This window comes from Phyllobates terribilis, unplaced genomic scaffold (genome assembly GCF_046119375.1).
Source record: "Phyllobates terribilis strain yellow unplaced genomic scaffold, ASM4611937v1 Scaffold_2__4_contigs__length_985480577, whole genome shotgun sequence".
NCBI classification, from domain to species: domain Eukaryota; kingdom Metazoa; phylum Chordata; class Amphibia; order Anura; family Dendrobatidae; genus Phyllobates; species Phyllobates terribilis.
In genome coordinates, this window is record NW_027362762.1 from 624,178,343 (window position 1) to 624,201,459 (window position 23,117).

General features: G+C 46.0%; 1 protein-coding gene across 2 annotated transcripts in view; it reads right to left on the reverse strand.

Annotated features, from left to right (window-relative positions):
- Positions 1-644: 644 nt before the first annotated feature.
- Positions 645-23,117, reverse strand: part of LOC141252897 (glycophorin-C-like) — a 385,397-nt gene continuing 362,924 nt past the window's right edge. For both annotated transcript variants that reach the window (XM_073670659.1, XM_073670661.1), the window contains one exon: positions 645-1,924. In XM_073670659.1, coding sequence (XP_073526760.1) covers positions 1,728-1,924 — 197 coding nt within the window. In that variant the 3' untranslated portion in view covers positions 645-1,727. The remainder of the gene's footprint in view (positions 1,925-23,117) is intronic.

The following is a 23,117-nucleotide window of genomic DNA, read 5'->3' on the forward strand; positions in this document are numbered from 1 at the left end:
TACAGTTTGCTCATGATCACTTGGAGGACTCTGAGACAGACTGGTTCAAGGTTCTATGGTCTGATGAGACCAAGATCGAGATCTTTGGTGCCAACCACACACGTGACGTTTGAAAACTGGATGGCACTGCATATGACCCCAAGAATACCATCCCTACAGTCAAGCATGGTGGTGGCAGCATCATGCTGTGGGGCTGTTTCTCTGCCAAGGGGCCTGGCCATCTGGTCCGCATCCATGGGAAGATGGATAGCACGGCCTACCTGGAGATTTTGGCCAAATCAAGGATCTTAAGATGGGTCGTAATTTCATCTTCCAACAAGACAATGACCCAAAGCACACAGCCAAGAAAACCAAGGCCTGGTTCAAGAGGGAAAAAGTCAAGGTGTTGGAGTGGCCTAGTCAGTCTCCTGACCTTAACCCAATTGAAAACTTGTGGAAGGAGCTCAAGAATAAAGTCCACATGAGACACCCAAAGAACCTAGATAACTTGGAGAAGATCTGCATGGAGGAGTGGGCCAAGATAACTCCACAGACCTGTGCCGGCCTGATCAGGTCTTATAAAAGACGATTATTAGCTGTAATTGCAAACAAGGGTTATTCCACAAAATATTAAACATAGGGGTTGTATAATAATTGACCCACACTTTTATGTTTAAAATTTAATAAAATTTAACTGAGCAACATAACTTTTTGGTTTGTAAGATTTATGCTTCTGTTCATAAAACCTACTCTCGTTTGCAGTTTGAAGGCTCTAACTTATTTGCATCTTATCAAACCAGCTAAATCTGCAGGGGGTTGAATACTACTTGTAGGCACTGTATATATATATATATATATATATATATATATATATATATATATATGTATATATATATGCAATGTACAGGCCATAACCCTAGTTAAGGTCTGAAACCTTGGTCAAAGTTATTTGAGCACACAGGTGCAATTTTTAAAATGGAAAAAAAGGACTATATATACTGTATATATATATATATATATATATATATATATATATATATATATATATTAATATTATATATGGTGTGCCTAAAATACAAAGGAAATGTGTCATCTTTAACTTTAGGCCTTTTAGAGAACATTTCATCTTCAACTTGCTTAACTGTTCACAATAATAGTAATTTTGACCAGGGTGCCCAAACCTTTACATGCCACTGTATATATAGTAATTAAAATGCCTGTTAACCTCTTAAGACATTTTACTCTGTTTAAACACATTTGTGGAAATTGATAAAAATATAACAGCAACATATAATTTCCGTCCTTCCGTTACTCTGTAACAGCAAGTTGAGCGCATATGTCAGATGGATCATGACAATAATACAGCAGGAATTCTCTAGAAGATATTATGTAAGTGCAGTTTTCAGGTGTAATGAAAATGTTTTCATGCTTGTTTTCATTAAAAAATTGTTGCGGTGTTGAATGTGACCATTATGAATAGGTGATAACGGTTCATTCATTTCTTGACTCTTGTGCCTCCAAGCTTCATGGTGAACACTTCCGCAGCCGCTCAGCCTTGCAGATGAATGTTCCTACTGTTTTTAATAGATTTATCCTTAAATAATTCAGAGTGTCAGTCATGATCCCCCTGAGATATAAAGTATCTGCTTATGCATATATATCTCAGATATAGCCTCACATAGCACCATAGTGTGAGTCTCCTTTGAAGGCCATAGTGAGTGAAGCATCATAATGGTGCTAGCAGACTCTCAAATAAAATATTCCTTTTTTGACTCGTCTACTGTCTCCTGTAAGGATGGGTCAGATTTCAGAGCAACATTAGAATTTTCAGCAAACTCTGTTTCTCTGTCCTCATTGGTGGTATACGTCCCCTTGTGTCGAAACAGGTAACGGAGAAGGACTATCATTAAAATGACAACCACAACGACTGCAGCAGCCGCAACACCTAGGAAGAAGATAAAAAGACTGGTATTAGTTTTTTGGTCATTTTACCAAAATATAAAATGCAAGGGATGATATAAAAAATACAAATTAATATAATATAACAAATTATATAACAATATATAATATAATTTATAGTATAATGCAACATCATCAGTCTAATATACAGTGCCTTGAAAAAAGTATTCATACCCCGCAAACTTTTCACACTTTTTAACATTACACCAACAAATTAAATTGTATTTTATTGAGATTGTATGTAAAATACCAACGCAAAGTAGCAAGTATTTGTGAAATATAAAGAAAATGTTACATGGTTCTCTAAATATTTAAAAAAAATAAATCTGAAAATTGTGACGTTCATTTGAATTCATCTCCCCTGAGTCAATACTTTCGCTGCAATTACTGCTGCAAGTATTTTGGGGTATGTCTCTACTAGCTGTGCACATGTAGAGGCTCAAATTTTTGCCCATTCCTCTTTGGCAAACTATCTCTAGCTCAGTGAGATTGGTTGGAAAACATCTGTGAACCACAATTTTCAAGTTTTGTCACAGAATCTTAAAGGGATTAATGTCTAGACTTTGACTAGGCCATTCACACACATGATTATGTTTTGATCTAAACCTGGAATGTCAAACTAAAAACAAATAGAGGGCCAAAATGAAAACCTTGGAGAAAGTCATGGGCTAACCAATATACAGCATAATGGCCCCACATAGTCATCCATACAGAATAATGGGTCCCACAGTCCAGTATACAGCATAATGGCCCCACATAGTCCTCCATACAGAATAATGGGCCCCACATTGTCCTCCATACAGAATAATGGGTCCCACAGTCCTGTATACAGTATAATGGCCCCACATAGTCCTCCATTCAGAATAATGGGCCCCACATAGTCCTCCATACAGAATAATGGCCCCACATAGGGGTGGAGGTTCTGGTGTCGCGAGCCAAATAAAACAAACCTGAAGGCCAGATTTGGTCCATGGGCCAGAGTTTGACATGTGTGATCTCAACCATTCCATTGTAGCTCTGGCAGTATATATAGGGTTGTTGTCCTGCTTGAAGGAGAACCTATGATCCAGACTCAAGTTTTTTGCAGCCTCTAACAGGTTTTCCACAAGGATTGCTCTGTATTTAGCCCCATCCATCTTCCCATCGACTCTGACCATCTTCCCTGTCCCTGCATCCACATAGCATGATTCTGCCACCACTATGTTTAAGGGTGGGGATGGTGATTTCAGGGTGATGTGCAGTGTTAGTTTTCCATAACACATAGCATTTTGAATTTAGCCCAAAAAGTTCTACTTTGGTCTCATCTGACCAGAGAGAGAACCTTCATCCATATTCTAGCTGTGCCCAGTACAAGTGTTTTTGCAAACTGCAAACGGGACGTCTTATAGCTTGTTTTCAAAAATGGCTTTCTTCTTGCTACTCTACTGTGAGAGGTGTGTCGGCTCATCAGGGTGGTATAAATGTATATACCTGTATTCACATCAGTATAATACTGTACCTGTTGTAAAGAGATTTGATAATTTGCAGTAATGTTTTTATTCGGTTATAAGATGTCGATGTTGCCTAAGCATTGTGGAAAGACTGTAACATGCAAAATTAATATCAGAGGTGGAGCTACAATCTGAAGTAATGTGAAACACAGATAGAGGAAGTGCTGCCATCTTCAGGGCAGTCAGCAGTTATTGAGAACAGGGAGAGGATGTGCTGAAGGGGAATCCAACGACATCCTCTTGTGGAAGCCCCCCATCAAGATTGGAGCAATGGCAGAGTAGAGCTGATCGTGTCCGTGACCAGGACTAGTGATGAGCGAGCACTAAAATGCTCAGGTACTCATTGCTCAAGTCGAGCAAATTGGAATGCTCGAGTGCTCCGTCCGAGTAACGAGCCCAATGTAAGTCTATGAGAAACGTAAGCATTTTTCCGTCAGCCTACCCCTGGCGGTCTGCAGAGGGCCTAAAATTTGCCGAAATCGATGGGAAGAGTGCTCAAATGACAAGGGAACAGCATGGGGAAGACTCCTGGAAACATTTCTGACTCCCAGGTCACTGCTGTCAACAACATTGTCAGAGTATTACGCCACTCTTACAGACTCACAATAAAACATACAAAAATGAAACCAAAATGGATTTTCCTGGGAAAAATGTTAAGGAACATCCATTCCAGGGTAATGACTTGTATATAAGGCAAAATAAATAACCAAAAACAAAAATGCTCCTCCACACCTTGGGCTATGTTCACACTTAGCGTTTTTGATGCGTTTTTGCACTTTTGCATTACTTTCAATGGTGAAAAATGCATTCACCAGGAAATGTAATTTTAACATTTTACTACCTTATCTGGCCATGTGGTGTGTGACACATCATCAGACACATCCTGTTTAATTTATGAAGGAGGGACTCTGAAAGTCACAAACACTATTTTTATAAGGCCATCAGGCGGCTATGCTTTGTTGTTTGCATTATTAAAGAGTATGTCTCCTATACTGTTATTGGGTATACAATGACTGCAAGAGCTTAAAAAAATTTGGACACACCCCAATATCCCTTTGAAGAGATATAGAGGAGGGTCTCAGTAAAAAAAATGTTCCCATTATAAAGGAGTGAGTCTCCTATAGTGGTAATGCCCATGTGTGTCACCCCAGACCTGGATGCCACAAACAATAATCTGTGTCTGAGAGCAGGAGGGAGGTTCCCTGGTTAGGGACCATTAGCATGCAGCACCTCCTGCCCCAGGCCAGTAGGGGGAGCTGATTGCCCTATAAAAGCTGGAACTGGGGCAGGGTTAGAGAGATCAGAATCCACTTCTGAAGTGACCAGAAGGGTTCTCAGAGAAGAGGGACAGGTCAGCAGCAGCTGAGGAGTCCGTGAGGCAGAGGAGAAACTGCAAGCCAGGGACAGAGGCGACGAGAGCCGGTCCTGGCTGAGACAACCATTCTAACCGGACATTGGGGTCCGAGGCTGTCAGGGTTATAAGCCCAGCAGTAGAGAACCAACCCGCGAGGGATTTCAGGTCCCTTGGCCTAAGAAGCCTGGAGGCTCCGCCACACAGAGGGACCAGTACAGTGAGGAGAAAGCAAAAGGTACCCATGGCCCGAGTCGCAAGCCATACAGGCGAGAAATACACGGCCAGCTCAGGGACGTGGGCTATTACACCACGAAGAGGGGGATAGTCAGAAAGAGCATAGAGAGAACGGTAGGCCTACACTCTCACCCTGACCAGTGGGGCTCGCCCGAATGCTCTCAGACACCCAGGCCCATTCCTAACCGGAACTACTGTTGGGTCATTAATAATTCCTACAATAAAGACCCTGGACCGTTTGAAGCGGACTCTGAACTCTTACTATTGCGGCCTGCACTATCACCCCCAGCATCCACCTACACTGCCCTGAGGCTACACTCTTCCCGTGGGGAGTTATCCTACCCCTGTGCTGCACACCAACACCAGCCTCAGCGGTCTGCCTCGCAGCGGCGGTTATCCCTGACCGCAATCCACGGGTGGCGTAGTCGGACATTTAAAGCACTGATTGATAGATTGCCACAATTTGGTCTGACCACCCTGAGCCACAGGATCGGGTTGCCACTACTACCCCCAGCATCGTACAGAAGCCCGGTTCCAGGTACCCCACGGCCCAGGGGGCGAGTCAGCTTTGGCGTAGTCGGCAGGATTGTGACCAACCCGCCACAAACGGGTATTGCGTGCCTGAAAAAGACTTTATACATACCTGAGTGAAGTTTCCCGCCATTCGGCGCCATTTCCCACCGTCCGGAGCCGTTTCCCGCCATCGGGCGCCATCTTCGGGACGCCGCGCGGGAAGAAGAGGGGCGTGGACGTAAAAAAAACCTCTCGAGACCTGAAGCCCTGCCCTACACTGAGACGCTGCGCAAGGTCCTGGAAGGAGCTCCAGCGAACACCGACGTCATCACCGAGCGACGCAAGGTCCTCGCCCAGAGCATCGCGAGCGGAGCCACGGCCTACAGAAGAGGATCACCGGAAGGTAGGCCACGGTTAACTAGGGGGGAGGAAGATGTCGGACGCGGAGAGACCCTCTACCACCAGCGTAGCCGCTGGAGCTGTGATGCCGTTTTCCATGCCCTATATCCCTGGAGCGGCCTGGCTGCCACAGTATGCCGGCGAGTCGTATACCTTGGGCGACTTTAAAGAAAGGCTGTATAGCTTGTTCAAAGTTTATCCCCTGACAGAAGAACAGAAAGTAAGCATACTGATAGGGCAGTTAACTGGTGCGGCCCAGCGAGAGGTAAAGTCTTGGACAGCGGAGGAGAAATGGACTGTAAGGGGGGTTCTGACCCGTCTACAGGACACCTTTGATACCCAAACCTCAGCAGAAATCAAAATGCGGTTCTATGGATGTAAGCAGCGAGCCCAAGATAGTATCAGAGACTATGCCTTAAACTTGCAAGAAGCCCTGAGAGCAATCAAACAAGCTGACCCTGGCAGCGTGCAGGATACAGATAAACTATTGACTGACCAGTTCACAGAAGGTCTGCTGTCCAGCGCCCACAGAACCCAGCTGCTCCTCATGGCCCTACAGAACCCCGATTTTACTTTTGCACAGTTCAAATATAGGGCCATCCGGGTGCTCCGAGAACCCGCACCAGGTGGCGCTGTAGCTTCCCGGTGCCCTGCCATCACTTACCACCAGGAGGCAGCGCGTTACCCTGCAGACCTTGTGGGGGATGATGCGCAGGCCCTAAACCCATCCCCGCCTGCAAACCTGCACCATCGGGTCCAAGAACTAACAAAGAGTGTTGCTGCATTGACCAGGACGGTACAGTCGTTACAGATGGACCCGTCAGGACCAATCAAGCTGGCTTCCAGTCCGGAGGATGTCCCGTGGCGTCGACAGAGGAGGATCCTGTCGTTCAGAGGGAGGCCCACCGACCGTTACACTGAGGATGGACAGCCAATTTGCCGCCTTTGCAGCCAGCCGCGACACGTAGCCAGGTACTGTACTTTAAATGGGTCCGACCTGGGGAAGACGGCCATCCCCCAAGCATAAGGTCACCAGGCCCGTCTAATTGGCATGATAAGTACGTAGGGGGGCGCCCGGTTTTACCCGTAGTGCTTGGCGGTATCCCCATGAGTGCACTGCTGGACACCGGGTCCCAAGTGACTACCATCCCCTATGTACTTTTCAAGAAGTACTGGAGTAACACTGATATAACCCGTTATCCAGACGATGACTTGAGCATCATCGCCAGCAATGGTCAACCCGTGCCGCAGGTGGGGTTCAGAGAGATGACCATCAAGATTGGTAAGGTTGAACTGCCGGCACAGGGAGTGATTATTGTGGACATTGACTGTCGAGAAAGTCACCCTAAAATAACCTTGGGTACTAACGTCATTGAAAATTGTCTTTCAGAAGTAATTGTAATTTTGCAGCAGGTGGCGATGAATGCGAGTTCCAGCCAACAGAGAGTCCTCCAGAAAGAGATAAGAGCCCTGATGAGACGGCAACAGGTAGAACTGTCTGGTGGTGAGATCGGTAGCGTAAGGATGAGCGACCCGTTCCCCATTGCCATGCCTCCCAAAAGTGAAATGATGATCTGGTGTCGGACTGCAATCGGGTTAAGAGGGAGAGACTACCAAGCCATGGTAGAACCCGTGTACTCAGACAGCAGGCCCACCATTTTGACAGCCCAGGGGGTGGTTGATGTCCGCCATGGAAGGTTGCCCGTCCGGATCTTAAACATTGGGGAAAGGGAAGTACATTTGCCCCGGTATGCTACATTAGCCAAATTGTTTGCTGTCGAACACAATGCTCTCAGGGTCGTGGAGCCCTTGCCTCCATCTCTCCCGGTGGAGGATAATGGCTCCCAGAAACACAAGGAGGACTGGTGCCAGAAACTCCATGTGGGTGCTGACTCTACTCCCCTGCACCAAAAAGAAGGAGTCTACCGGGTGGTTCAGGAGTACGAGAGAATCTTTAGTAAGCACCCGCTGGACTTTGGCAGAGTGAAAGGGGTAGAACACCACATCCCCAAGGGGAGCCACCCACCAATAAAAGAGAGACACAGACCTGTACCCCCTGCACATTATCAGAAGGCAAAGGGAATGCTGAGAGAAATGAAAGAAGCTGGGGTCATTAGAGATAGCTGTAGCCCCTGGGCAGCTCCCTTAGTTTTGGTAAAAAAGAAAGACGGTACCATGAGAATGTGCATGTACCATGAGAAAGGTCAATAGTATCACCCATAAAGAGGCGTACCCGTTGCCTAGGATAGAGGAATCTTTAGCCGCCTTAAAATCAGCTAACTTCTTCTCTACTTTGGATCTTACTAGCGGGTACTGGTAGGTTCCTGTGGCAGAGGCTGACAAGGAGAAGACCGCCTTCACCACCCCGATGGGATTAAGTGAATTCAACTGTATGCCCTTCGGGCTCTGCAATGCACCCGGGACCTTCCAGAGGCTGATGGAATGCTGACTAGGGCACCGAAACTTTGAGACGGTCCTACATTACTTAGATGACGTGATTGTATATTCGAAGACCTACGAGGACCATCTGAAACACCTGGCAGAGGTGTTCAAAGCCCTGGCAGGCTTTGGCCTGAAGGTGAAGCCCTCAAAGTGTCACCTGTTGAAACCGAAGGTACAGTACCTAGGACACGTGGTAAGTGCAGAGGGAGTAGCCCCCGACCCCGACAAGGTTACAGTAATCAAGAGCTGGCCCAGCCCCTCTAACATCAAAGAAGTGAGGCAATTCCTCGGGTTGGTAGGCTACTACCGAAGGTTCATCCCCGGGTTCACAAAGATGGCAGCTCCAATGCAGGACCTCCTGATAGGTCAGTCTAAATCCAGAAGTCACAAGCCACCCTTCAAGTGGGACAAGCTGGAAGAGGAGTCCTTCCACCAGCTGAAGATGGCCCTCACGGGGGATGAGATCCTGGCCTACCTCGATTATGGCCAGCCTTTTATCCTCCACACAGACGCCAGTAATGTGGGGCTGGGAGCCGTACTGTCACAGAACCAACAGGGCAGAGAAAGGGTGATCGCGTACGCCAGCCGGAAGCTGAGGCCCACTGAAAGAAACCCGGAGAATTACAGCTCCTTTAAGCTAGAATTCTTGGCAGTGGTGTGGGCCGTCACAGAACGGTTTAAACATTACCTGGCCTCCGCAAAGTTCACTGTGTACACGGACAACAACCCGTTGACACACCTGGACAATGCAAGACTTGGTGCCCTGGAACAGCGGTGGGTGGCCCGGCTATCAAATTATGACTTCACAATCAAATACCGGGCAGGCAGAACCAACGCCAATGCAGACGCCCTATCAAGAATGCCCCACCTACCCAAAGGAGAAGAAGACTCGGAAGAGCTGGAGGAAGTAGAGCTCCCTGCTTTCCACCGTTATGGGGCCACTCAGTATTCTCACCGGGTAAGAGACAGAGACCTAACCACCGTCATGTTCAACCCCTTACCCCATCACGGCTGCGCTGAAACGCAGGATAGTGGCCCTGCAGTTCGCTTGGTGAAGGAAATGCTGACTCAGGCAGATGCTTATCCCGATCCGGATGCCCCTGAGGAAGCTAAGCAGCTGTGGAAGGAGAAGAGCAGACTATTCCTCTATGAAGGTAAACTGTGCAGAAGGCTTGTCAACCACCGGACACACGAGTTGACCTGGCAAGTACTGGTCCCAAGACGAGATGCAGCAATGGTCCTGGAGGCCTACCATGACAGAGCGGGACACTTCGGGTGGAAGAAATTGGAGTTCCTACTGAGAGAGCGGTTCTTCTGGGTCGGTATGAGCGGGGCCATAGAGAAGTGGTGCAGGGACTGCTGCCCATGTAACCTCAGAAGGAAGGACTGTACCAGACAGAAGACACCCTTGAGGCCCATCGTCACCAGGCAGCCTCTTGAGCTGGTAGCTCTGGACCATGTGAAATTGGCTCCAAGCCGGTCGGGCTACGTCTATGCCCTGACAATAGTGGACCACTATTCCCGGTTCCTGGTGGTGGTCCCCGTCAAAGACTTGACAGCCCAAACAGCGGCCAGAGCCTTCCAACAACACTTCTGCCGTCCACACGGGTATCAGGAACAGGTCTTGACACATCAAGGTTCAGCATTCGAGGCGGAAATCTTCCAGGAGTTCTGCAACCTCTACGGCTGTAAGAAGATTCGGACAACGCCTTACCACCCGCAAACCAACGGGCTGTGTGAGAAAATGAATAATATCGTCATTGATCTCCTCAAGACGTTGCCCCTGGAAGAATGCAGCCTGTGGTCGGAGAAGCTGCCAGACCTGATAGACTTATGCAACCATATCCCGGTGAATGCTACAAATTGCACCCCGACTTACCTGATGCGAGCAAGACCAGGTAAGCTGCCGATAGACCTGGAGATGGGAGTCCTGACACCCGAGGACACCTCCCCAGATGCGGACTGGGATACGGAACGGCGGCTACAGTACAAGAAGGTACAGGAGAGTGTGGAGAGGAGTCTGGCTCAAGCGAGAGAAAAGCAGGAGTGGCTCTTCAACCAACACGCCCCTGCTGGTCCCCTGGAACCTGGTGAGCAGGTCCTGAAGCGGAAGAGAAAGCTTCACAAGCTGGATGACCAGTGGGAGAGAGACCCGTACACAGTACTGCCGTCCAACCACGACAACCTGAAGATATGTGTAATTACCAAGGATGGAGGAGAAACCACTAGCACCGTCTCCAGAGACCACCTAAAACGGTGCCCCGAGCAACTGCAGAGTCCAAGTGAAGATCAAGATGACCTTGAGCCCGCAGTGGACAAGGAAGAAATGGTCAGCACCGTTCTCGGAGAGTTCCCCCGGTCCTGGACTCGGATAAACGACACAATAGTGGAACCCGTCCTACACTTCCTTCAACCAACCCAGCAGGAGCCTACAGGAGAGCAGGAAGAACAATAGGAACAAGCAGCCCCGGAAGCAGAAGAACCCATGCCAGCAGCCCAGGAGAGTCAACCCTCTGCTGACAGTGAGCCTGCCATGCCTGCTGTAAACCAAAGGACCCGCAGACAGCTGCCTGAACTGCCTGTAGACCCAGCTAGTAGCTGTACCCTAAATGCTAGTGGGGAAAGCCAGGTTAGACCACCACCAGACAGTGGGTTACGCAGGTCAACCCGGAGCACTAGGGGTCAAATACCAGCTCGCTGGAAGATCTAAATGCTGTATATTGCAAATGTTTTATGTTTGTTACCTGGTTATTAATAATGTTTTTCCAGTTTTTCTAGTTCAATGAACTGACAGGTCATGGACACTGAATGGCCGGAACTGTCTTGTAGATAGTTGCACTTGGTGCCCTCTTGCGAAGATGGCCACAGAAGAAAAACCTGTCCGGCGTTGCCCTCTTGTGGTCCAAAGTAGGTAGCTCAGCCTTGTCTCCACGCCCAAGGCCAGGAACTTGGGGTTTATGGAGACAGGTCCCCGCACCGTTCAAGACTTCACCTTGTTGGGTGATATGGACACCCGGTCACGGAAGAGTCGTGACCTTAAGGACAAAATGTGCTTGTATATATGCTATGTTACTATTTATACTCTGTATTTGTGTTTCCTGTTTAGTCCGGAGTACTAAATTTTACTAGGGGGGAATGTGTCACCCCAGGCCTGGATGCCACAAACAATAATCTGTGTCTGAGAGAGAGCAGGAGGGAGGTTCCCTGGTTAGGGACCATTAGCATGCAGCACCTCCTGTCCCAGGCCAGTAGGGGGAGCTGGCTGCCCTATAAAAGCTGGAACTGGGGCAGGGTTAGAGAGACCAGAACCCACTTCTGAAGTGACCAGAAGGGTTCTCAGAGAAGAGGGACAGGTCAGCAGCAGCTGAGGAGAAACTGCAAGCCAGGGACAGAGGCGACGAGAGCCGGTCCTGGCTGAGAGAACCATTCTAACCGGACACTGGGGTCCGAGGCTGTCAGGGTTATAAGCCCAGCAGCAGAGAACCAACCCGCGAGGGATTTCAGGTACCTTGGCCTAAGAAGCCTGGAGGCTCCGCCACATTGAGGGACCAGTACAGCGAGGAGAAAGCAAAAGGTACCCATGGCCCAAGTCGCAAGCCACACAGGCGAGAAGTACACGGCCAGCTCAGGGACATGGGCTATTACACCACGAAGAGGGGGATAGTCAGAAAGAGCATAGAGAGAACGGTAGGCCTACACACTCACCCTGACCAGTGGGGCTCGCCCGAATGCTCTCAAACACCCAGGCCCATTCCTAACCGGTACTACTGTTGGGTCATTAATAATTCCTACAATAAAGACCCTGGAGTGTTTGAAGCGGACTCTGAACTCTTACTATTGCGGCCTGCACTATCACTCCCAGCATCCACCTACACTGCTCTGAGGCTACACTCTTCCCGTGGGGAGTTATCCTACCCCTGTGCTGCACACCAACACCAGCCTCAGCGGTCTGCCTCGCAGAGGCGGTTATCCCTGACCGCAATCCACGGGTGGCGTTGTCGGACATTTAAAGCACTGATTGATAGACTGCCACAATTTGGTCTGACAATCCTGAGCCACGGGATCAGGTTGCCACTACTACCCCCAGCATCGTACAGAAGCCCGGTTCCGGGTACCCCACGGCCCAGGGGGCGAGTCACATGCAGTGACTGAAAGGGCTGCCAAAATTTGGGAAAAACCCCAATACCAATTTAAAGACACATAGAGCTGGGCCACAGTAATGACATGTTCCGATTAGAAAGAAGCGGGTCTGCTATACAGTTTTAGGGTATGCAGTGAGTCCAACAGCTGCCAAAATTTAGGAAATACCCCAATAACAATTTAAAGACACATAGAGCTGGGCAACAGTAACGACATGTTCCCATTAGAAAGAAGTGGGTCTCCCATACTGTTTGCCTATGCGGTAAATGTAACGGCAGCCAAAAATTTGGAGGAACTCCAATGTCCCTTGCAATAGACATAGAGGTCGGAGGGCCTCCTGAAAACAATGTTCCAATTTTTAGGAAGTGGGTCTCCCTTACTGTTTGCCTATGCAGTGAATGCAATGGCTGCAAAAATTTGGAGGAACTCCAACGTCCCTTGCAAGAGACGTATTGTAGAGGTCAGAGGGCCTCCTGAAAACAATGTTCCCATTTTTAGGAAGTGCATCTCCTATACTGTTTGCCTATCCAGTCAATGCAACGGCTGCCAAAAGTTTGGAGGAACTCCAATGCCCCTTGCAAGAGACGTAAATATGGTGATATGGTCAATATTGTGGTGATATGGTGGTGAAGGATGAGGAGAAGGAGGAGGACAAGAGCAAATAGACAAAATCAGGAAGCTTATACCCTTCCCTGGATGTGAATATAGAGGTGCATGAGAATAGAGTTTGACCTTCCAAAAAAAATGACACTGTATTTGAGTTTATGCTATGCTGCTATCATTCGGTGGTGTTGACAAGTCTGGCCCAATCCAGCCCTTCTTCATTTTTATAAGAGTCATCCTGTCAGCATTTTCAGTTCCACCGGCGGCAGTAAAAACCCACTCTGACAAAACGCTAATGGCAGGGCAGGCCAGAACCTCCAAGGCGTAGAGAGCCAGTTCATGCCATGTGTCCAGCTTGGATACCCAATAATTATAAGGCACAGAGGAATCACGGAGAATGTTGGTACAGTCGGCAAGGTACTCCCTCAGCATTTTCCAAAACTTTTCCCTCCTTGGGAGAGTACTCAGCGCCTCAGGAACTGTGCGGTGGGAGGGTCTGAGAAAACTGTCCCAGAACGTTGACAGTGTTCCCCTGCCTCTGCTGGATTGCATTTGTGTCTCTCTCACCTGTACTCCTTGGTTGTTCAACGAACTGTGACCTCTGCCACCAGCGTTTTTAGATGGGAATTTTTTAAATAATTCCTCAACAAGCGCCTTCACCATCTTATTAGGCCTGTCCAGCAAAGGGAATAAGAGACAGAAAATTCTGCTTGTAGCGTGGGTCTAGAAGTGTCACCAACCAGTAACGACTGTCACCCAAAATTTGGACAACACAGGGGTCACTGGAAAGGCAGCGTAACATAAATTCAGCCATGAGTGCCAGACTGCAAAGAGGCAAGACTTCCGTGTCCTCACCAAGAGGACGACTGACCATGCTTTCCTCCTCATCCTCCACCTCCCTGTCCTCAGGCCATCCACACTGAACAGACGATATGACAGTTGTGCAGGTAGTACCGTATATAGCACAGGAAACTGTTCTTCCTCCTCCTCCTCATTGTCACCAAATCCACGTTGGGATGAGATGAGGCTGGGCTGTGTAGAATCACCCTGCATGGTTCCTTGCTCCATCTCATTGTGCTCCACCTGCAATGCATCCTCTTTAATTGTGAGCTGAGAGCATTTCAGAAGAATGAGAAGCGGGATGGTGACGCTAATTATGGCGTCATCACCGCTCACCATCTTGGTGGAGTCCTCAAAGTTTTGGAGGATGGTACAGATGTCTGACATCCATGTCCACTCCTGAGGTCTTATATGTGGAGTCTGACCTCAATACCGATGGCTGTGTTGATGCCCTCTTCTGCTCACAAAACCTTCCCAACATCTGCAATGTAGAGTTCCAATGCGTGGGGACATCACACACCAATCTGTGAGCTGGAAGCTAACAACGCTGCTGAAGCACAGCAAGGGCAGCGGAAGCTGTAGGTGACTTTCTAAAATGGGCACACATGCGGCTTACTTTGGCAAGCAGATGCAACAGATCTGGGTAGGTTTTGAGAAACCGCTGAACCAGGAGGTTAAGCACATGGGCCAGGCATGGTACATGTGTGAGCTCGCCTCACTTCAGAGCCGCCACCAGGACATTGTCAAACACGACCATGCCTGGCTGTAGGTTCAGCAGTGTAAGCTACAGATCTGCATGGTCTTTCAGAGCTGTCCACAACTCTTCTGCGTTGTGTGGTTTGTCATCTAAGCATATTAGCTTCAGCAAAGCCTGTTGCTGCTTGGCTGAGGTAGTGCTGCAGTGCTTCCAACTTCTGACCAACGTGCTCATTTCAGAGATGGAAGCTGAAGAGGAGGAGGTGCAATAGCTGTAGAATATGGGGGCAATCCTGATTGACCCAGTGCCTGCAATCCTCGGCGTCGGGAGGACGTGTTCCGTCCCAAGGTCCGACTGGTCCCGGCTTCCACTTTATTAACCCAGTGTGCCATCAGCGAGATGTACTGTCCCTGCCCGCAGGCACTTGTCCATGTGTCCATGGTTAGGTGGACTTTCCCAGTAACTGCGTTGTTGAGGGCACGGCTAATGTTTTGGGACACGTGCTCGTGTAATGTGGCGACGGCATACCGGGAGAAATAGTGGCAGCTGGGGACGACTGCAGCCATCAGGTTGCGGAAAGCTTACGTCTCCACGAGCCTAAAAGGCAACATTTTGAGCACAAGCAGTCGCGAAATTTGTGAATTTAGAAGTGTTGCCTGTGGAGTGTTGGCTGCGTATTTGTGCTTGCGTTCCAAGGACTGGGGTAGGGACAACTGAACGCAGCACTGGGACAAGGAAGTGGACATGCTTGCTGATAGTGCTAGTTGAGAGTGTGCACAGACATGTGCAGGGCGGGAGGCATCTTAGCATGCGCCATGAGCAGGGTATGGGCGTGCACGCACAACAGTGGAAGAAGCAGTGGTGTCACCCACAGACACTGTTTCTGGACCCTGGGGTTCGGCCCACTTAGTAGGGTGCTTTGCTGACATGTGCCTGATCATGCTGGTGGTGGTCAGGCTGCTAGTTTTGCTACCCCTGCTGATGCTGGCCTGGCAGATGATGCAAATGTCCTTTTTGGGGTTATCTGTAGAGTCTTTAAAAAACAACCAGACTCTGGAAGGCCTAACAGTTGTACTGGCAACTTTCATTGTGTTGGTGCAACGGGGAAGGTCTTCCCGCCTTGTGTCTGCAGCCACCACACTGTTTCTTTTTGCCTGTTGTGGTGCTACACCTCCCTCCCCCTGTGTGCTGCTGTCCTTGCTCTTCCTGTTCCCCTGCCAGGTTGGGTCAGTTACTATATCATCCAACATCTCATCTTCCACTTCTGCTCCCTGGTCCTCCTCCTAACTTTCTGGCAATTGTGTCTCATCATCATCATCATCCACCTCTTGCGACAGTAATTGCACTTTCCCACCATTGCCTTCATGTGACCGTGGCTGCCCAAATATTTGGGCATCGCTACACGTATTCTCCTCTTGACTCGCTTGAAGCTGGCCGGGCGAGAGGATCAAATCTACAAATGGAAAAGTGAATAGCTCTTCTGAGTGTCCAAGTATGGGATCAGTTGTCTCCAAGCAATCGGGATGGTGGGAGGAAGGAGGATCAGGGTGAAGAATATGCGGTCCAGACTCACGGCTGAGACTTGACCGTGTGGAAGACAGTGTGGTAGTGGTGGTGGCAAAGTGACTGGAAGCATTATCTGCTATCCAACAAACAACCTTTTGACATTGCTCTGGTTTCAATAGTGGTGTGCTGCGGTAGCCTAGCAATTGAGACAAGATGGTCAGATGACAAGATGTGGGTGTTTTTTGTAGCACAATTTCAGCTTGTTCACGGCCTCGGCCTCTGCATGCACCATCACGTCCACTTCCCCGTCCCTTGCCACGCACCTTGCCCATTTTAAATGGAGGACAATATTTTCCACGTTCACTAGAAATGGCTGATTTTGGAACACTGTTATATGTGATACGTCTGACAGAGAACAATGGTTTTAAATAGCAGGCCTGTAATTTACTAATAATATTCTTCACAGAGACCTAATGTGAATAGCTTGACCGACACACTGCAACGAAATGGAAGGCAGAAATGGCTGATTTTGGAACACTGTTATATGTGATATGTCTGACAGAAAACCACGATTTTAAATAGCAGGCCAGTAATTTACTAATATTATTCTATACAGAGACCTACTGCGAATAGCTTTACCGACACTGCAACAGAAAGGAAAAGGAGGCTAATATTTTCCAGGTTCAGTTCAAATTTCTGGAGTTTTATTGCTGAAATATGGAACAGATCTGACTGTATTCTGCAGTGCTAAAAAGAAAATGGAGCAGAAAAATGGTGTACTCTGGATTGCTATTTAAGCAAATAACCAGGATTAAGATCAAAAATAAATTTGCTCTGGCTCCTGATACCTGGGTCTGTGTCTACAAATATTTGTCACAGCAGGATCACTCAGAGGTTGAACATGCAATGAACCCTCTTGTGCTGTATCATGCACTGCAGTCCTTCACATACCCTGCCTGCCTTGGTTTTTAAGCAAATAACCAGGATTAAGATAATATAAAAAAAAAAAAAAAACCTGCACTGGCCCCTGATATCTTGGGCTATGTCTACAAATATCTGTAAGAACAGCAGCAGCAGGAACATGCTATGGACCCTCTTGCACTCTATGCACCGCAGTCTACCACATACACTGCCTGCCTGCCTAACTCCTGCTATCACCTTCACCACTGAAAATATGCACCTGGATTAGTCCTCAGAAAGACTGTTAGTTCAGATAGATATATATATAGATATATATTGTGGAATACCTATACTAACTCTAAACAAGAAAATCTCTCCCTGACGCAGCAGCACCTCTCCCTACTCTGTCTAATTCCGGGGTAGACTGTGACGAGCATAGTGGCGCCAGATCTTATATAGACCTGATGACACTGTGTGGCCAGACAATCCCACTAATGCCCACAACCAACAAGGCTACGACACTATAGTGCGTGGCAAGCAATCCCTGCATGTTCATTGGCTCTCTAAAGAGCGCCAAACATGCAGGGAGGGGACCCGAGTTCCCGCCTGAGCAACATGGAAATACTTGCTGAGTGCCGAGCTTGCCGAGCACCGCGATGCTCGGGCGAGTATCAAGCATTGGCGAGCACGTTCGCTCATCACTAACCAGGATCTTCACAGATGTGTGGAGATTTCAGCCAGAAGCGCTGCTGAGAGACAGAAAAGGTTGGGACCTAGTATGAGAGGTGTTGAGCGCCGCTGAGAAGTTAAATCACAATCAACAGTACCTTTCACCTGCTGGAATCCGCATACATCCAAAAGAAAACTAAGGCCCACTGCCCCACTGCAGTGGGTAACCATGAACGCACCTCACTACATATTCACTCTACATTCTAGTGTCAAAATACTCAAGGCTGATATAAAGCCTGTAATTCGATAAATAGGCATATTGACTGTTTCAGGCCATGTTTATTGCCAAAATCAGAGTCCGGATTTGCTGCCACATTTCCTGTTTGTTCCATAATTAAGAATCCTAATTCATGCCTAGGTGCCGACACGACACACAACGGACTTCAGGGCAAACTTGAACTTCTTTTTGTTTCAGTAGATAGTTTCTGTGGAACATTATAGTACGGGATAATTATTCAACTTTGATAAACTTAGTTTATGGCTAAATAGCTGTCACAGTTGGTTAACTTGTAGGGGATTTTTAATATAGTTGAGGATGGACAATTCCTCTTATTTCATTGGAGTCACATCAGGACCGGAGAGGGATATTTGATTGGGGAATAGAGGTAATTAATTGTAAGATTGTAAACTGTTGTGCTGGACCGCAGGTGAGCCCATACGTTACTCTCATATAATTGTCCCAGTTCCAAGAGGCAACAGGTGGCCAGTTTAGACAGACATCCCAGTAGGTAGATTTATAGAAAGTATTGTAGGTACAGATTGCTTGGGTGCCACACTGTACCGCACAAGGGTCTCAGCCTCCCGGCTAAATGTCAGTATAATTTTTTGAATGTTTTCTATTTTCTGGTTGAGTCATCCACATAACTAAGTAAAATAATTATGGTGAGTGAACTGTATAGGAGTCGGTTTTCTGGCCGTGACTTCACTGTATCCTGACGAACACACCCCGGTACACAACTTACACTTCCATAAAGGCCGTATTTGTGGAGAATACAACTAAGGCCACAGCTCCACTATCAGTATTCGGTCAGTATTTTTTCTCAGGAGTGGGAGCCAAAACCAAGTGAGGAACAATCAGTGAAAAAGTATAATAGAAACAAGTCACCAATTCTGCATTTATCACCCACTCCTGGGTTTGGCTCCCACTCCTGAGAAAAATACTGACCAAATACTGATAGTGGGGCCGTGGCCTAAAAGGTTGTCCTGTAGACAGATTCGCCCACTCGAGCTGTGGATCTCTGTAGCTCCTCCAAAGTTACCATGGGCCTCTTGGCTGCTTTCTAATTAGTGCTCTCCTTGTTGGGGATGTCAGTTTAGGTAGACAGCCATGTCTTGGTAGGTTTCCAATTGTGCTATACTCCTTCCATTTTTGTCTGATGGATTGAACAGTGCTTTGTGAGCAGTTCAGAACTTGAGCTATTTTTTATAACCTATATCTGCTTCACTCTTCTCCACAACTTTATCCCTAAATTTTCTGATATGTTCCTTGGTTTTCATGATCCCTAATGTTCTGGGACAATTTTCTGAGGCCTACACAGAACAGCATTAGTTATACTTAGAATAAAGTACACACAGGTGAACTCAATTTACTAATTATGTGACTTCTGCAGGCAATTGGTTACTCAGGATTTTTTAGGGATATCAGACTACAAGGATCTGAATACAAATGCACGTCACAATTTTCACATTTATATTATTAAAATAATTAGAAAACCATGTATCATTTCCTTTACACTTCACAAATACTTGCTACTTTGTGTTGGTACATCACATAAAATTGCAATAAAATTCAATTAAGTTTGTAGGTGTAACATGAAAAATCTGTGATTTTTCTAGTATGCAAAAACTGGTTTCATCAGTGTTTTTTTGTCAGAATTTCATCAGTTTTTTTCAGATGAAAAAAACAAAAAACTAATGGAGGTTTCTCAAGCTTTTCATATCAAACCATCTGTGAAAAAGTGGACAGCACATGAAAGGCAACCGAGTGCTGTCTGTTTTTTTCATGGACCCATAGACTGGTATTATGTGGGGACCACTCAGCCTAAAAGAATATATGGACATGTGTACAGCCCAATTGAATATAATGGGTCCAAGTTTTATCTGTGAATGGCTTCATTCATTCATCAGTATTTGTATGCTAAAACCAAGAGTTAATCCAAAACACAGAACAGATGTTGATGCAATTATAGTTTTTCTCTGTAAGTTCTACTCCTGGTTTTGGCATGTAATTTGTGAATGAGGCCAAACACAAGAAAAACTGAAGTCTGAATGAGCCCCTAATATATGATTTCTCCCACCAGACCAAACAAAGAGCAGCAGGAGGACAGCAAGTGCCAGTGGAGTCAGAGGGTGTCCAAAGATTTTGGGCTCATTTAGACATGAGTGATTTTTCTTGTACAAAAATATCGGTTCAAATTTTATTCATTTTTTTTTGATCATGTTGTACTCAGTGTTTTGTCAGTGTTAGAGCTTAATATGATGTCCATTTGTCACAGATAAAACTTGCACCTATGATAGTCAAGGGGGATGTTCACATGTCCTATTTTTTCCTCGGATTGAGTGGCCTGTTTAAAAAGACGTAGACATGTCCGAAATTGAACTGAGAGTCGCATCAAAATCGGCAATGCAAGTCTATGGGTTCTTGAAAATATAAGACTTCACTTGGATGACAGCCGAATGCAGTCCAATTTTTATGGACTGTTTGAAAAGAGAAGGTGGAGAAAGTTTATTTTTATTTTATCTCTACATACGAGAAAAATTAATGACACTCGAATCAAACTCTGATTAACGTCTGTTCAAAATAATTGGTTCATTTTTTTCGTATGTGAGAAAAATGAATGCCTGAATGAGGCCTTAGATTTTACCATCAGAGTTTCATCAGATTTCTCATCATTGTTCTTATCAGTTTTCATCTGGGTGCTGTCTGATTTTTTCATGGGCCCATTGACGGCATAGGTAAGTTTGATCAGTCATTCAGATCAAAATTGGACATATCTGAGATTTTATGCGAATCACTCAGTCCGCAAAAATACACGCTGTGTGAACAGCTCTCTAGATTTTAATAGGTACAAATTCTATCCATGAAAACACAAATGGGGCTTGATGAGAAAAACTGAGGTTTAAATGAGCCATTAGGATTTGCTCACATCTGCATATAAAAAATCGCTCCGATGTTCACCCAAAAAGTTGAACAAGTGTCATGTGTATGTCATTCTATATGTCATGTGAGAACTATCCGAGTGTGCGATTTGTTTTTCTCCTAACATCAATTTGACATCCGTATGACATGTGTATGCAGTCCATATGCAATGCCTATTAAACATCATCTGTTACATACTTTAATACTACTCTATGTAACTTAAAACTAGTTGGCAAAAATAGTAAAGCAATTTTACATAAAGAGATAGATAGATTATAGAAAGACATTAGAAATATAATACATGATGACGTCACCGCTCTAAAGAGTCAACGGGTCTCGCTGAGCGCAGCGAATATCTATCTTTTCTATCCATCCATCTACTGTATCTATCTATTGTCAGGATTCGGGCTGTGAACTTACTGTACTTGGCTGATGAAATTTCTTGGTTCCTTTGAGATGTGTGCATAAAAATCAGATAGCATGCACATCGTCCGTGTGCCATCCGTCTTGTCCGCATGCTGCAATTTTTTTCCTCAGCCCGTTTCCAGCTCACAGATGAACACTGCTCCACTGAATAACATTGGTGTGAGTTCAAAGTGATTTTTTATCACATTGCACTCGGCGTATTTATATGCAAGTGGGAGAAGGTCTTAGTGTGTCTACCATATGTATGATTATAATAGCATTTGGGGGGCACCCTGGCAACTGGAAACATGAGAATGGTGGCAAATGTATAAAAGAAAATAAGATATTAAAGTTTTATTAAGTTATTCTACATTTATCATAATAGTCAAGCACATTGTGAAACTGGTCAGATCAGGAATAAAATGTCCTACATATACAGGCGGCTTTAAACTCTTTAGCGGCTCAGTCATGTTATATTATTTCTCATCTTTCTTATTTCCTCGTAAATGATCCTGGAATAGTTGAGCTCTAGGATATAATATTATTGTTGTTTCCTATGCACTTTTGACATCATTTATCTGTTTTGTGTAATGTGAATATCAGCAATAGGTGGAGATAGGGTTTTGCCGGCACTCAAGTTTTGGAGAGGGGCATAGTGGGACATGTACATGGAGGAGGTAACCTTGAGCTTACTGTAAGTGTATGAGTCATTCAATCCACCTTTTGAATCAGGTTCACTTTTTATTTTACTCATTACAACTGTAGAAACGTTATATAGCACAGCCAAGGTTCAGTGCTGCATTACCCCTGACAAAGTCATTGGGTGATCCCTGTAGAATTTAAGTCTGCAAGGTCAGGGCCCTCTCCTTTCTGTACCAGTCTGTCATTTTCGGTTTGTTCACCGTACTTTACATTTGTATTTTGTATGTAATCCCTTCTCTTGTACAGCTTCATGCAATCAATGGTGCTCTATATAATAATAATCTCAACAATAATAATAATAATCTCAAGCATCCTCTCTGCTATCAGGATGGCTCTGATTCGTTTGGTTAATTATCCCCTTAGGACAGGGCGATTTTTTGTGCTTTTGCTCTTTTCTCCCCTTTATCCAAGAGTCTTAACTTTTTATGATGTTCATTCTGTGGTGAAAAATGACCCAGAAACATGCTTTTCCAGTTCATAAAGATTATGATAAAAACAAACTTGCATAGATTTTTTTATAATCTAAGTGGTGGAATAAAAAATCTGAAGTTTGAAAAAAAATGTTTGGTTTTTGTCGTCATAACATTTTTATTATTCTGTCGCTTTAGTTGTTTGAGGGCTTCTTTTTTGTATGCTTTAAAAATAACTTTTAATGATTATCACTTAAAAGTATATTAAAATACTCAACATTCAACAGAATTGTGGAGGTTGGCACCCTAAATAATCGACATGGCACCCCCGCTCAACTTCGGCAGTCCCTGGAAGCCCTAATGTTACCTGTGTTAGATAATAAATATTGTAAGGCAGCGCTAGTCATCATGCCGGGGGACACTCGCTGCACCGGGTCAATTAAAGCACACCAGCCACGTTTTCCAGTATTTCACAATCCAGCAGTTTATTACACTTCACTACTGCTTATCACCGAGTCCAACTCAGTGGCTCGCCGACATACACATATAATGTCCAGGAGCCTTTCAAGTGGCAGACAGGCCCACTTGGCTCCAGTTACAGCCTTCAGCAAAGTCACTTATATCAACGTCCATATAATGCAGTGTTTTACCTTTGCCGGGTTTTAGCTGCTTCAAT